This window comes from Sebastes fasciatus, chromosome 5, assembly GCF_043250625.1.
Source record: "Sebastes fasciatus isolate fSebFas1 chromosome 5, fSebFas1.pri, whole genome shotgun sequence".
NCBI classification, from domain to species: Eukaryota; Metazoa; Chordata; class Actinopteri; order Perciformes; family Sebastidae; genus Sebastes; species Sebastes fasciatus.
In genome coordinates this window covers 641,920-656,838 of record NC_133799.1, presented here as the reverse complement: position 1 = coordinate 656,838, position 14,919 = coordinate 641,920, and the positions used below count along the sequence as shown (strand labels likewise).

Below are 14,919 nucleotides of genomic sequence, written 5' to 3'. Positions count from 1 at the left end.
GACCCTGAAGCGTCACGCCACTTCCTGTCAGTCTGAGGCCGCCGTCTTAAAGGAACATCCCCCTAAAACTGCAGCTCTGTCGGAACGTGACATCACTCACATCCAGCTGTTCTCTAGAAAACGTGACGTCGCATCCAGCTGTTCTCTAGAAAACGTGACGTCGCATCCAGCTGTTCTCTAGAAAACGTGACGTCGCATCCAGCTGTTCTCTAGAAAACGTGACGTCGCATCCAGCTGTTCTCTAGAAAACGTGACGTCGCATCCAGCTGTTCTATAGAAAACGTGACGTCGCATCCAGCTGTTCTATAGAAAACGTGACGTCGCATCCAGCTGTTCTCTAGAAAACGTGACGTCGCATCCAGCTGTTCTCTAGAAAACGTGACGTCGCATCCAGCTGTTCTCTAGAAAACGTGACGTCGCATCCAGCTGTTCTCTAGAAAACGTGACGTCGCATCCAGCTGTTCTCTAGAAAACGTGACGTCGCATCCAGCTGTTCTCTAGAAAACGTGACGTCGCATCCAGCTGTTCTCTAGAAAACGTGACGTCACTGTGATCAGTCCGGTAATAACTGATAGAAGTGGGGTTGTGTGTTTACTTTGTGTTCTGAGAGGTCCTTTAAAGAGTTTTTAATCGTATTTCCTATATGTGGAGATGAATCTGTTTGTTATCATAACAGTTGGTCTCTAGGTTTATTACTGAGGATCTCAGAGGATCCATCACAGCTTTTTAAAAATCAGTTGAAGTACAAATGAAGCTGCTGGCGTCACTTCCTGTCTGAGGGAGCGGAGGTTGTTCTCCCCGCTGACCTCGGAGGTCAGCCTGCTGGTTGTCTCGTTATCAGACGGTAAATATCACCGTCGCTCTGACGTCAGAGCTGCTCGCTCTTAAACTCCTTCATGTCTGAGATCTCAGTATTCAGAGGACAGTCTGAGGAGATCAGCGTCCATCAGAGTCCGAGTCCTTCGGCGTCCCTCGGTGTGCCTCAGAGTCCTGCCCGGTCAGCTTCCCTCAACGTCCCTTGGCGTCCCTCAGCGTCCCGCTCGGTTCGAGTCCATCAGCGTCCATCAGCGTCTCTTGGCGTGCCTCAGAGTCCCTCAGCCTCCCTCAGCGTCTCTTCCCTTGACGTCCCGCCCAGTCCAAGTCCATCGGCGCCATGGTCAGCGGCAGGATGCTGCTCCTCAGCGCCTCCTGCTGGCTGCTGGTGGTTTTGGGGAGCAGTGAGGAGCTGATAGAGGAGAGATCACCTGAAGACGACGCCATCAAGACACGAGAGGTGGAAGAACTGGTGAGTCCAGACACATTTAGTCATTCATTTATTTATTTATTCATCTTTCATTTATTCATTCATTTATTCATCTATTTATTTATTCATTTAGTTATTTATTTATCTATCTATTTATTTTATTTATTTATCCATTTATTCATTCATTTATTTATTTATCTATTCATTTATTTATTTATGTTTATTCATTTATTTATTTATCTATTCGTTTATTTATCTATTTATTCAATTATTTATTCATTTCTAAGAATAAATGATCTGAAATGTGACGTCAGCCTGAGAACTGGATAAAGATTACAGCAATATTCAATAATAAACTATATAGGTTTATATATTCAGTAGAATCAGATCCTTTACTTTACTACTAGTAATACTTAAGTCTAAGTATTATCAGCGATCATGATGTATCCAATGTAAAAGTACTCCTAATGCTGAAATATGATCAGTGTTTTACTTCTGTATATTGGATTATTATTACTGATGTATTCATAAAACAACATGTATGTAATTAACATTTTACTGAGTAGTTTAATATCTTTAACGTACAGAGCATATAATTAATTTATAACACGGCTAAACATGCTGAAGATTTACTGCTGACAGCTTTAATCTCATAATGATGAAATGACTTTAAATGTTTAAATTCTTTTCTCTTCAGGTTCTCGTAGATTGTGACATTTAAACAGTTGATAATAATAATAATAATCTCCAGTGAAACCAGCCGTTAGTTGCTGTTCCTGTTTGTGTTAGTTTCACTAAAGAGTTTCCATTTGACAAGAAGCTCCTGTAAATATCCAGAGAGGTCTCACTCTGTTCAAACTCTCAGGACTTTATCTTAAACTGGAGAGATGTGTGAAGTGAAGCAGCAGACTGTTGGATATCTATATCTGTAGATATAGATATCTATATCTATATAGGTATCTATATATAGATATCTATATCTGATGGAGGAACATGAAGAACACGTTGAGTTGACGTCTGTCTTCTCTCCTCAGATTGAAGCTCTTCAGGAAGTTCTGGAGAAGTTAAAGAACAAACAGCTGCCGTCGTCAGAGAAGAAGCTCGGCTGGCTTCCTGCTGTAAGAACGCTCGTTAATATTCTCCTCATTAATATTCACCTCATTATTATTCACCTCATTAATATTCTAACGAATCCATAATTAAATTATTTCTATAATCAAATTTGATCAATTTCGTCCGCCTTTCAAAATAAGGTGTTAAGAAAGGGAACTGTATTTACAAACTACATCTATGGAAATCAGATTGATGGATTATATTCACCAGAAGTATAAAACATTATATTACTTATAAATTAAAAAGAAAACACCACTAATCTGTGGAGGAAATGATATAATATTTATTATGAATAATTCCTGATATATTAGACTTCAGGACGTCTCTGACTGCATCCATGCTGAAAATCAAACATTTTACTGGATTCATTTAGAGATTTTCCAAAGTAAAAGTCTCTAGAAGTGTCTGATTCAACTTGTTCTCTTCATGGTCTAGAGGTAATGAAGTTAACAATCACAATAAATCAGAATATGGAATCGTCACCCAGGTATGGTGATAGTAAGGTGAGTCAGGAGATACTGTAGGTGAATCGTCCTGCTCTAGTAAATAATCAGTTGTATTAAATGTTTCTAGGCGTCTCCGGATTCCTTTATTTTTATTGAAGTGACGATTTAAGTTGTTCATCAGCTTTAAAATCTCCTGTTGAGACTGAAAAAGATAAAACTCCTTTATAATATTTTATATTTTTAGTGTCCATGAAGTGCAGCTCGTGTGAATGTAACGGAGTATTCTGCTGCTGTTACATGTTTTATTGTTTTATTGTGTATAATTAATGTAAAGCATTAACTGTGTGTGTGTGTCAGTGTGATGCAGGCGAGCAGTGTGCGGTGCGTAAAGGTTCGAGGATCGGGAAGTTGTGTGGATGTCCCGGAGGAACCGTCTGTGACTTCACCGTCCTCAAATGTCTGTAACAACTTCCTGTTGTTCTCTACTACAAAATAAAGGCGGCTTTTTCAAAGCTCCACTCCTCTCTGTGGTTGTTTGTTTTTGTTTCTCTGAATCTGCAGTTCAACATCCTGCTGGTTGGATGTTGTGGTGCCTCTTAAATCGAGTTGATTGTATTATATAATATATATACTGTATGTTGCTGCTGTATATTCCTTTACATCCCACACAGCTTCAGTGTACGACTCCAGTAAAGGAGCAGCTCAGGTGATTTAACAATCTGCTTCTAATCAGAGAAACATCATTTTATTTTTATTTCTTTAGACGTGATCCTAAAAACTGTTAAATGTTCTGAAAGTGGAACTTTGACGCGAGCAACCGACTGAAAATAAAGATTTTGTGTTGAAACCACTGAAATATATCAAAGATAATAGAATCCTTTTTTTATTTTATGGCTCCATATTTTTAAATAAGTTACTGAATGTCCAAGTGTCTTGAAAAAAAAAATGAAATATGGAACTAATCATGATTGTTAATTTACACACATCAACTTAAATAATTCCAACGAATGCTGACAGCTGAAATAATTGCAAAGCGTTGTTGAAAATACAGAAATCTTAAAGCACAAATGCAGACTAGACGTCTAGAAGGTAGAATAAACCTTTAAAACTATTATACGTTAGACAGAAAGTAGTGTTTAGGAAGAATGTCTGAAACAAAAGATCTGAAAAATGTCCGAAAAAAAAGATCTGAAAAATGTCGGACAAAAAAAGTCTGTAATAAAAAATCTGAATAAAATGTCTGAAAAAAAAGTCTAAAAAATGTTGGACAAAAATGTCCGAAAAAAAAGTCTGAAAAAAACGATCTGTAAAATGTTGGACAAGAAAGTCTGAAATAAAAGATCTAAAAAATGTCGGATAAAAAAGTGAAAAATATTATAAAATGAACATTTATTTTGAAAAATCAGGTCCATCCCTTAGTTTCCTGTTAATATACTGAGAGAGTTGAGGGCTTTTATTTTGTAAAGCAAGCCTCATTCAGAGCTTCCTGTAAGGAATGTCCTTTAAGAGAGTTGAGTCCAACCACCGTGTGAAGAAATAGAAGTTTATTAAAGACCTGGAGAACAACGCCGGCGTTCACACCATTAGATGTGAATAAAAATATGGAAGTTGTTTACAGGCAAGAATACAGCGTGTCAAATAATAAATAATAGAGTTCATATTTATTTGGCTTTAAATGGAACACGTTTTCTTTATAATTCGTACAAAAGGTTCGTTCTGCAAAACTTAAAACTGAATAAACTGAAGTTATGAATAAATTATTCACAATAAAATAAAGTGAAATGAAATATTACTGAGTTATAATTAAAGAGCAAATTAGAAGATGATTCTGGTTTATTTCAATCGGATGTGTTTTACATAAACGTGCATCTGATTTATTCTTATTCCAGCTGTTTCTATGTTGAATGTCTCCTTTGTGTGTTATTCGTCTTCTCACATGTTGGACCTTGTTGGTAATAATCTGGATCATCAGATATAGAAACACAAACAGCAGTTCAACCTGCAGCCTCACTAACACACAAACAAACAAAGCGGTGATGTGCACGTTGCCCCGGTGAGTCAACAGCTTCTCTCTCTGTGGGCGTGTTTGAGATGATTCAGGTTTAACTCCGTCTGACGCTGACCTGGTTTCACCTCTCAGATCTACTTCCTGTTTCTCTGCGTCCTCGCTGAAACATGCAACGAACAACAAACCCAGAAGATCTCACACTTCAATGTTTGTTATTCTGACCAGTTGGTTTTCATTCATCTCTCGTTCTACAAACGTTTGTTTTAAACATGTCTAATAGTTATTTAGTGATGTCGCCTGAACCTGAGCGTTGGTGAGACCTTCATAAATGAAGTTTGATCTCCACCACGTCCCTCCAGAGGAGGATATTACTGATCCAGACATCTCTACATATCTGACTGAGTGTTGTCTGTTAATAACCAACGGTTTGATCTACAGCCTGAGATTTAGTCTGATGCTGCTAGAACGTTAATGTGTGACTGAATTACTCAAGCTCAAGTCTATAGCCTGGAGAAGTTTGGAGACACGTTTGAACTTCTGTTTCCTCTGTTACGTCTCTGGTTCCCCTAAAGGGGGCGTGGTCATGGCGTATTGGCGGTCTGATGTTTGCAGGTTATAAATAGGATCCTGGAGTCAACACGAAGCTGAGAGATTAAAAAATACACCAAAATAAAAACAACGAGACGTCTTTAATCCGCAACCGGAGTCTTCATCCTCCAGCGGCGGCTAACGGAAACTACATCTTCTAAATCTTATTTGTATTCTTGGCGTTCAGAAACTAGCTGCCGCTCGTCGTCAGGAGTTAGAGGCTGCTTCTGTTTGATGCCCAACTAAAGAGTGGCCACTAAATAATGTACAAAAGAGCATAAATCATATTTTATCTGCTGATACCAGAGGAAATATGAAATTGATGGTTTATGAATGGAGTTTGGTGTGAGGGGTTCATTTCAGTCACATTTAAAGGAAAACACGCCAAATAAACCAGAAGCATCCTTTAACAGGGCAGAAATGAAAGTGATATGGATACGGAGAAGTCCTCCGAGCAGCTTCATCAGCTGGTCTGGAGGCAGTCTGCAGTAGTTAAAGCACTCAGAATGAAAAAACTAATAATAATAATAATAAAAACAGAGGGTGATTATCAAAATGATCTACTGATCCGTCTCGCCTGCTTCTACTCCATCATCCAATACCACCTTAAAAAAATAATGATTATCCTGCTCCTCGAGCAGCTTTGGCATCGATCAACAACCGTTTGGTCCGTTTCTTCTTCCTCCTGCAGCATCATTGATCAGTCCTCTCTCTCTCTCTGATCCATAATCAATATCAGCTGACCGTAAACACTCCACTCCTCTGATCCATCAGGACTCATCTGAACAGACACACAGATAACACACCGATCAGATCAATCAGCAGATCAATACTCACAGCAGTTACTATACAGTGTGTTACCAAAGGTCAGCTGACTGTGGATCAGTCACATCTCTGTTGATCAATCAGTTTATAGATTGATCTCCTGGTCTGATCAGCTGGGATGTTTGATGTTGTTGATGACTGGTTCAAGTTAAAACTGATAAATATCAGTCATGTTATTCTCTGTCTGACTTTTATTTGGGGATAATCAGTTTGGGAACTACAGTTCCCATAATGCTTTGGGGGATGAAACAGGAAGTGTAAGGTGTGCTGACTGATCTGTGATCAGCTGTCTCAGTGTAGCCAACAAAGAGTTTAGAAGCAAAGAGACGAAACTCTGGCGTTTGTTTTTTTACAACAGCTGCCATTTTGGACTGAAAGGCTTATTGGTGTGAATGCTGAAGCTTCATGTTCTTCTACTGACTTTATTTTTATTTTTCTCGTCAGACCACTTTTTTTGCAACGCTACTCGTTCCACATTTTTCAACATAGAAACTCCATTCAAACATCAAAACGTGCAGCTCAATTAGGACATGATGGCTATTACTTTTCTCATTCATAACTTTCATATTTTCAGAATTATTAACCATAATTCATCAAAAAATTTCCATTGAAATGAATAGAAGAAATGTTGAGAATTTAAACATTTTCATCTCTTCACTGCTCGTTCATACTTCCACCTAGAAACTCCATTCAAACTGTAACATGTTCCACGTCTTCCGTAGATTCTGTCTATCATTCAACTTTCATTCATCCCATTTGTACTTTTTGAAATATTTAACTTTATTTGGAGCTTGGTAAAATTCCCCTTTTTGTATGTTAACAGGAAACGAGGGATTCACCTAGTTTTTCAAAATAAAAGCCCCAGAAGGTAACTTCTCTTAACAGGGAACTCAGAACTAACTATTTATAAGGCTTCAGCTGCTTTTCATTCAATTACAACTTATATTTACTGATTCATAATCTTGCTATACAGTTTAATGTCAGCTATTCAAAAACAATCTTTTATACACTATTGGTATTATTCAACTTTTCAATGATATTCATACAAATTAAACCCATTAGCACTTTTCCAACTATTCCTACTACTTCATCTTCTTCTCACAACATTTCATCCAGCATTACAGCGTAGCGTCAGCTCTTCAGCATCCAGCATTCACACCGCAATTTATTCACAAATTGCTTTTCTAGTTATATTTATAATATTCTATCGTTCAACACAGGACACTACAACAGAATAGCAATAATGTAGTTTCACTTTTATACGGCTCTGTTGTAGGAGGACGTTTTACTGGCGTCCGGTAGCTCTGCTGCTGGGAGCTGATGTTGACATGGAACCAACTATTGACTTTCACTTCTGATCAGTATACGTTCTGTGTGTGGTTAGTGAGCTGGTGGTGACATGCAGTATCAGTGTTGTTGTGTGTTGACCTCTGACCTGCGGAGGCTGCGAGCTTCGTACAGCGTGTCGTCCTCCTCGCTCTCCACCGCCTCCATCTCCACCGAGTCGTCGTAGTTCGACAGCAGACCGTACTTCTTCTTATAGGCCGGCCTCTTCAGCCTGTCAACCAAGAAGACATCACCATCGTTATCAGCTTAATGATGGTACATGGATCGATTGATTGATTGACTGATTGATTGATTGATCGATCGATTGACGTCTGGTGGAACAGACACATGCTGAACTCCAGATGGGCTCCTACTGCTTTATAAACCACCTGAATCAGAGTTTACAGCCTGAATGCAGCTGCTGATTAGAGACGACGTGTTAAATTGTGAGATTTCTAGATGGAGTTTGGTGTGGTATTGTTTTTAGTGATAATGAATAAACTGGTAGAGGAGGATCAGCGGTATCAGATTCATGCAGAACTGAAGAGCTTTAGAACAACACGTCTCTCTGTGTACCACCGCTAAGAGGAGAGAAAGCATTCAATGGCTTGTTTTTTAGATGGAGTCTGGTGTGAGATCTGTCGTGTTTTGAAACTGAATGCATTGAGGATGGTTAGAGTGAGTAGGTGACTCTATTCAGATAATACCACACAAACCTTTTGATCGATTCATTCAGAAACTAAACCGGAGGATGAACGGAGGATGGTGAGATTAGTGAGTGAAGCAGATCAAAATAAATTCAGTTTGTTGGATGAGATACGAATTAAAGAGTGTCTCCTAAAACTTTACAAAAGGCCATAAATCCTATTTTACAGCATATCTACATCAGCTGATACCAGAAGAAACATTAAATCGGTAGGTTTATGAAGGAAGTTTGGCGTGATGTCAATTAATCCATCATCATTTTTTGTATTAATCTAATAATTTATCAGATATATTGATATCCTTCTGTAGTGTTGAACCCCTCTAAACCAAGCTGTGTCTTACATCCTGCTATTCCCCTGCATGAGCACAAACATTACACCAAACTCCCTTCATACATCTGGTGATTTAATGTTTCTTCTCTTCTCAACTCTTCTGTTTTCTCTGTCATGTGATGAATGTGATTTTATAAAGCTGGAGGAGTTTCTCTTCAGTTCGGCTAATTTATCAGCTTCTTATAGTATATAGTTAATTTATCAGTTTATTATAGTATATAGTTAATTTATCAGTTTATTATAGTATATAGTTAATTTATCAGTTTATTATAGTATATAGTTAATTTATCAGTTTATTATAGTATATAGTTAATTTATCAGTTTATTATAGTATATAGTTAATTTATCAGTTTATTATAGTATATAGTTAATTTATCAGTTTATTATAGTATATAGTTAATTTATCAGTTTATTATAGTATATAGCTAATTTATTAGTTTAATATTGTATATAGCTAATTTATTAGTTTATTATAGTATATAGCTAATTTATCAGATATATTAATATCCTTCTGTAGTGTTGAACCCCTTTAAACCAAGCTGTGTCTCAAATCCTGCTATTTCCCTGCATGAGCACAAACATTACACCAGACTCCGTTCATAAAACTCGTGATTTAATGCTTCTTCCCTTAACAACACTTCTGTATTCTCTGTGTCATGTGATGAATGTGATTTTATAAATCTGGAGGAGCTTCTCTTCAGTTCGGCTTTCATCTGAGAATGCTTTTAACCCGTTTGATGATAATAATTGTCACATTTAGGACTGTAGTTATTCCCTGAATCTCTGTTTATTTGACTGGAGTTTGGTGGGAGTTAGCAGTTTTGATGTATGAGATTAATGCCGAATTGAAGAGTGGCTCCTAAAATTGCACAAACGAGCATAAATCATATTTTACAGCATATATACATCAGCTGATACTGGAGGAAACATTAAATCGCTGGCTTTATGAATGAAGTTTGGCGTGACGTCAATTAAACGTTACACCAGACTCCGTTCATAAATCTGGTGATTTAATGTTTCTTCTCTTATCAACACTTCTGTAATGTCTGTATCATGTGATGAATGTGATTTTATAAAGCTGGAGGAGCTTCTCTTCAGTTCGGCTTTCATCTCAGAACACTTTTAACCCGTTAGGTGATAGTAATAGTAGTATTCAGGACTGTGGTTGTGACTCACCGGACCGCTCTGATGAGGAAGTAGAGGACTCCCAGCATGGTGAAGCCGATCAGGACGTAGAGGGCCCGCTGGATCATCGAGCTGTCCGCCTGCATCCCGCGGAGGCCGGGGATCGAACCTCCGGTACCGGGCTGGGTGGAGTTCAGCCGGCTGGAGTTGGTCCCGGTGGGTCGGAGCCCGGTGGTTCCGATGGTGGTCACATCCCCCGCGGAACCGAGCAGCACACAGACCGGAACCAGAACCAGAACCGCCCAGAGAAGTCCAGAAGAACTCATCTCAACATCTAGAAACACTCTGAGAGGAACCAGAGAAACACTCAGAACCCACCAGGAGGCTTCTTCTGTAGCTAGAACCGAGCTGGACCGGGTTTCTCCTAGTTCTGCTCGTGTTTGTCCTGGTTTTGGACCGGGTTTGTCCTGGTTCTGGTCGTGTTAAACGGTGTTAAAGAGGAACTCTGTTGACATAAAACTAAAACTAGGAAGTTCACATCCACCTACTGCTGACGTCACACTGGTGCTGGGCTAGTTCTCCCTCAGCAACGACTCGCAGGACTTTCAGGTGATTCCAGCCAATCAGACAATGAAGCCACCTGCGAGTCAAAACACAGGGTTCAACAGCTCACACTCCTCCATAACAACAAGTCAACAGATTTATGGATGGAGTTTAGTGATAATAATAATATTAAGCTGAATATGAGTAATATTAGTAATAGTGATATTTATGGATGGAGTTTGGTGTAAATAATAATATTTAAATTGTTTATGAATTATATATATATATTTAAAAGTCAAAATAATCGGTAGAGCAGTATTTTGTCTGATAAATTCCTAATCAACTAATACTGGCAGATTAATTGACCTTAACTCCATTAACACATCAAGCCGTTAAATGCTTCCTCTCTAATGAGCAGATGTTAAAATGCTGTAAAATGTGATTTGTGTTTGTTTGTAAAGTTTTTGAAGACGCTCTTTAATTCAGCTGCGTCCTTTCAATAACAGATACAACTTTATTGATCCACATTCACTTGTTACAGACAGACAGACTGAGAGGTGAGAAAACAAGAAGAAGGATTTGATTGAAAGAAATACAACTAAATATTGATCTAGATATTGATATATGTCCTCAGCCGGATCAATCAGCAGCCTTCAGTCACGTCTGACCTTTAGGCTCTTCTCATGTGACTCCACCTGTATACTGGAGGTGGTAAAGGTCAAAGGTCACCAGCATGCTGACTGCATGACCTGTTTCCCTCTGATTTCACATTCCTCTATTTAATGTGTAACAACATCACAGAAACAGGCTTCAGTTAAAGAAGTTTTATTAAATGTAAAAGTATAAATCTCGGATCTATTTATTTACATGAAAATATAGGACATTAAATACACCTTTATAAAATAAAGAAATGAAAAATACTCTTGTGTTTTACAGTGAACCTTCTAAAATGTCGGCTGAATGATAGAACTGTTCATATTTAACATTTCCTGATTCCCATGTCTCGTCCACATGTTTTTTAAAATCAGATAATCTCCTGGAGTTAATGACAAACATATTTAAATAGTTAATATTAATAATGCATCATCTCTTCTGAATATCACATCGTTTAGTGAGGTTTAAGGTTTTATTTACATCTTCAACCATATATATTTATTCACATATTTAATGACTGAAATATATTTTATTTAAGGAACCAAAAAAAATGTCTTGTCTCATAAATGCTGCTTTTTGCTGCCTCAACTTTGAGAGGAAAAAAATAATTATTATCTCTGGATTTCTTGTTTGTTCCTTGTTTTTAGTCTGAAGGGAGTTTACAGTTAAAACGTTCACATGGGGGGGATTTATGAGCTAAATACAGCATGACACTAATTGTAGGTCAATAAAATAATAAATGTATAATAAATAAATAGATAAATCAATAAATAATAGATAGATAGTTAAATAAATAAATAAAATAATAGATAGATAAATAAATAAAATAATAAATTAATTAATAAACAAATAATAGATCAAGAAAATTAAATAGTAAAATAAATAATAGATAAATAAATAAAATAATAAATAGATAGATAAATGAATAAATAAATAATAGATAAATAAATAAAATAATAGATATATATTAAATAAATGATAGATAGATAGTTAAATAAATAAATAGGTAAATTAATAAATAAATAATAGGTAAAAAAATTAGATAATAAAATAAATAAATAAAATAATAGATAGATAAATTAATTAATTAATTAATAAATAGATAAATAAATAAATGCTTTGTCATCTTAGCGCCACATTTGCTCTCTGGCAGCTTTAAATCACCATTAACACTGAATGCCCAGTTAACTGAATGAATAGATGGTTTGTAGAGAGGTGGTGGTGTGTTCAGGGACTCCTGACTCCTTCAGTGTTTCTACCCTCAGTGGCAGGTCACCGCTGGATTCAGGCCTCTGTGGGAACATCTGGACAGATGCAGATCTTGGTGGATCTTCCTGATGATTCAGCCGGCAGCTCTAATCCTTGTTGTGTTCAGCAGCAGCAACATCTGTCTACCTGCCTGGAGCTCTTTAACTGATGAGCACGCTCACATCTGGACCGATGACATCACTCAGAGGTAATGAATCCACTCTCAACTGTCCGTCCTGATGGCGGAGGGTCACTGCTGGATGATACACAGCTCACATATTATATTATATCTGAGAAACTTAAAGTTCAGTTAACACTCCGACGGCGGGCCGGACGTTATTCTGTCTTTCAGAGGTTGTTGTGGGTTAAATAAATAACGCTCCAAACTGAGGCTAAATGTTGGAGAGGAAAAACTGTCATGGTCATTTTCAAAGGGGTCCCTTGACCTCTGACCTCCAGATATGTGAATGTGTGAGGGCTTTTGTCAGATAAAAGGTCTGAAAAATGTCTGAAAAAAAAGTCTGAGAATATCTGAAAAAAGTTAAAAAAAAAAAAAAAAAGACTGAAAAATGTCGAAAATAAAAGTCAGAAGAAAATGTTGAAAAAAGACTGAAAATGTCTGAATTAATTGATCTGTCATTGTTTTGTGTTGTTCATTGATTTACAATAATAAATATATACATACATTTACATAAAGCAGCATATTTGTCCACTCCCATGTTGAAAATCTCCCTTAAGGTTCATTTAGAACTTGTATTGAAAAATGTGTGATTAATTGTGATTAATATTTTAATCGATTGACAGATCTATATATATAATATATAATATATAATATATAATATATAATGTATATAATATATAATGTATATAATATATAATATATAATGTATATAATATATAATGTATATAATATATAATTTATAATATATAATATATAATTTATAATATATAATATATAATATATAATATATATAATACATAATATATAATTTATAATATATAATATATAATATATAATGTATATAATATATAATTTATAATATATAATATATATAATATATAATTTATAATATATAATATATAATTTATAATATATAATATATAATGTATATAATATATAATGTATATAATATATAATTTATAATATATAATATATATAATATATAATTTATAATATATAATATATAATTTATAATATATAATATATAATATATATAATACATAATATATAATTTATAATATATAATATATAATATATATAATATATAATTTATAATATATAATATATAATTTATAATATATAATATATAATATATAATATACATAATATATAATTTATAATATATAATATATAATATATAATGTATATAATATATAATATATAATATATAATATATAATATATAATATATAATATATATATATAAACTGGAGGAGAACCGGAGGTTGATAACTGTCAGTAGAGCTTGTGTCCTCAGGGTGGCGCTGTTGTTGTTTCTACTGCAGTCAGACTGTTTGTGTTTATTAATATTTGTCCAATGTTTTATTAATATTTTTGGGATATTTTACAGATTTTTATTGGTGTAAATTTGAAGTCATTTTAAGGAATATGTAGTTGAAAAAAAGAACTTTGCATTAAAACTTGATATGAAAACATTTTATTTGTCAGTTTAAATGTTTATGCAGATTCTTATTCTGCTCTCATTTCAATAGAGTCTCCTGATGTCTCCTGATCTACATGTTTATGTTTATGTATTTAGGTTATTTCTGTATTTACGTTGCTGTCTGAGGCTCTGCTGACTGACAGACCTGTCGACCAATCACAGCGCGGCTCTGCTGCTCTGCCGCGCTGTGATTGGTCGCTGCGGTGCCAGGGGGCGGGGCTGTGAGATTACAGCAGCATCTCTCTCTGCGGATGCAGCATCACATCTGGACGCATCTGCATCTGGAGCTGCTCTGCTGCTCTAAACGGAGACCAGACCAGAACCAGACCTCCAGACCTCCAGACCTCCTCTCCTCTCCGAGCAGCGACGGTCCGGGTTCCGCTGCCTGTCCCCGGTGCCGCTCCTCCGGTCTGATCCGGTACCGGGACTAACGGACCTGCTGCCGGTAGAAACACGGAAACACGGAGCGACCCGGGAGGGGGGGGTGATGGACTGAACGGATCCACAGCTGAGCTGCGACACATCCGGACCGGCTGCGTCTGGTCCCGGTTCTGGTTCTGGTTCTGGTTCTGGTTCTGGTCCAGAGACTGAAGAGGATTTAACACATTAATAGTTCCGGTTCTGGTCCAGTCTGGACTGAAGAGGATTTCACACATTGATCAGTGTTTTAGTTCTGGTTCTGGTCTGGATTAGAGCCCATCAGGATCATCATAATCCGGGTTCTACTGAGCTGGATTTAACTCTGAGATCTGATCTGGATTACTCTGCTCCTGGACCTGATCGGGTCACATCTGACCCGGTCTGAACCGGTCCCGGTCCTGGTGTGATCCTGGTCCTGGTCCTGGTCCTGGTTCTGGTCCTGGTCCTGGTCCTGGTCCTGGTCCTTGTCCTGGTCCTGGTCCTGGTCCTGGTCCTGGTCCTGGTCCTGGTCCTGGTCCTGGTCCTGGTCCTGGTCCTGGTCCTGGTCTCTGCTGTCGCCATGCCGACGTCCCGGCCCGGTTCTGCTCCGGTGGAGTTCTGGGTGGACGGGTCCAGGAGGGACGGGTCCGTGGAGGAGGTCTACACCCTGAGCTCGGAGCTGGGCAGGTCTGGACCTCTTT

General features: G+C 37.1%; 3 protein-coding genes across 9 annotated transcripts in view; 2 read left to right on the top strand and 1 right to left on the bottom strand.

Annotated features, from left to right (window-relative positions):
• The first annotated feature begins 87 nt into the window (after positions 1–87).
• LOC141767315 (cocaine- and amphetamine-regulated transcript protein-like) lies at positions 88–3,315 on the top strand. Of its 2 annotated transcripts, none has more exons than XM_074634492.1 (3): positions 88–1,285; positions 2,278–2,361; positions 3,170–3,315. In XM_074634492.1, the coding sequence occupies exons 1-3, from the start codon at positions 1,154–1,156 to the stop codon at positions 3,296–3,298; spliced, it is 345 nt and encodes a 114-aa protein (XP_074490593.1). In that variant the 5' UTR covers positions 88–1,153; the 3' UTR covers positions 3,299–3,315. The 2 variants fall into 2 exon arrangements, with proteins under 2 accessions (XP_074490593.1, XP_074490594.1); XM_074634493.1 differs by having other exon boundaries at positions 3,160–3,315.
• A 1,016-nt stretch (positions 3,316–4,331) lies between these two features.
• Positions 4,332–10,037, bottom strand: fam174c (family with sequence similarity 174 member C). Its single transcript, XM_074634491.1, has 3 exons — positions 9,763–10,037; positions 7,659–7,781; positions 4,332–6,179 (listed from the first exon to the last, which is right to left on the bottom strand). Exons 1-3 carry the CDS (start codon positions 10,035–10,037, stop codon positions 6,176–6,178), a joined length of 402 nt encoding a protein of 133 aa, XP_074490592.1. The 3' UTR covers positions 4,332–6,175.
• Positions 10,038–10,187: 150 nt separating this feature from the next.
• LOC141767311 (calcium/calmodulin-dependent protein kinase type IV-like) overlaps positions 10,188–14,919 on the top strand; it is a 41,064-nt gene continuing 36,332 nt past the window's right edge. For 5 of the 6 annotated variants that reach the window (XM_074634481.1, XM_074634479.1, XM_074634484.1 and 2 more), the window contains exons 1-2: positions 12,115–12,364; positions 13,916–14,905. In XM_074634481.1, the coding sequence (XP_074490582.1) occupies positions 14,799–14,905 (107 nt within the window). In that variant the 5' untranslated portion in view covers positions 12,115–12,364; positions 13,916–14,798. Of the gene's footprint in view, positions 10,321–12,114; positions 12,365–13,915; positions 14,906–14,919 lie in introns of those variants that run through there. The other variant, XM_074634478.1, reaches the window with a different exon arrangement.

Excerpts from the sequence above, each read along its gene's own strand:
- fam174c (XM_074634491.1), bottom strand. The coding sequence starts at position 10,037 with ATGAGTTCTTCTGGACTTCTCTGGGCGGTTCTGGTTCTGGTTCCGGTC. Across the intron at positions 7,782-9,762 it reads TTCCTCATCAGAGCGGTCCG|GCTGAAGAGGCCGGCCTATA; the intron begins GTGAGTCACAAC and ends CTTGGTTGACAG.
- LOC141767315 (XM_074634492.1), top strand. The coding sequence starts at position 1,154 with ATGGTCAGCGGCAGGATGCTGCTCCTCAGCGCCTCCTGCTGGCTGCTG. Across the intron at positions 1,286-2,277 it reads CACGAGAGGTGGAAGAACTG|ATTGAAGCTCTTCAGGAAGT; the intron begins GTGAGTCCAGAC and ends TTCTCTCCTCAG. Across the intron at positions 2,362-3,169 it reads AGCTCGGCTGGCTTCCTGCT|GCGAGCAGTGTGCGGTGCGT; the intron begins GTAAGAACGCTC and ends AGTGTGATGCAG.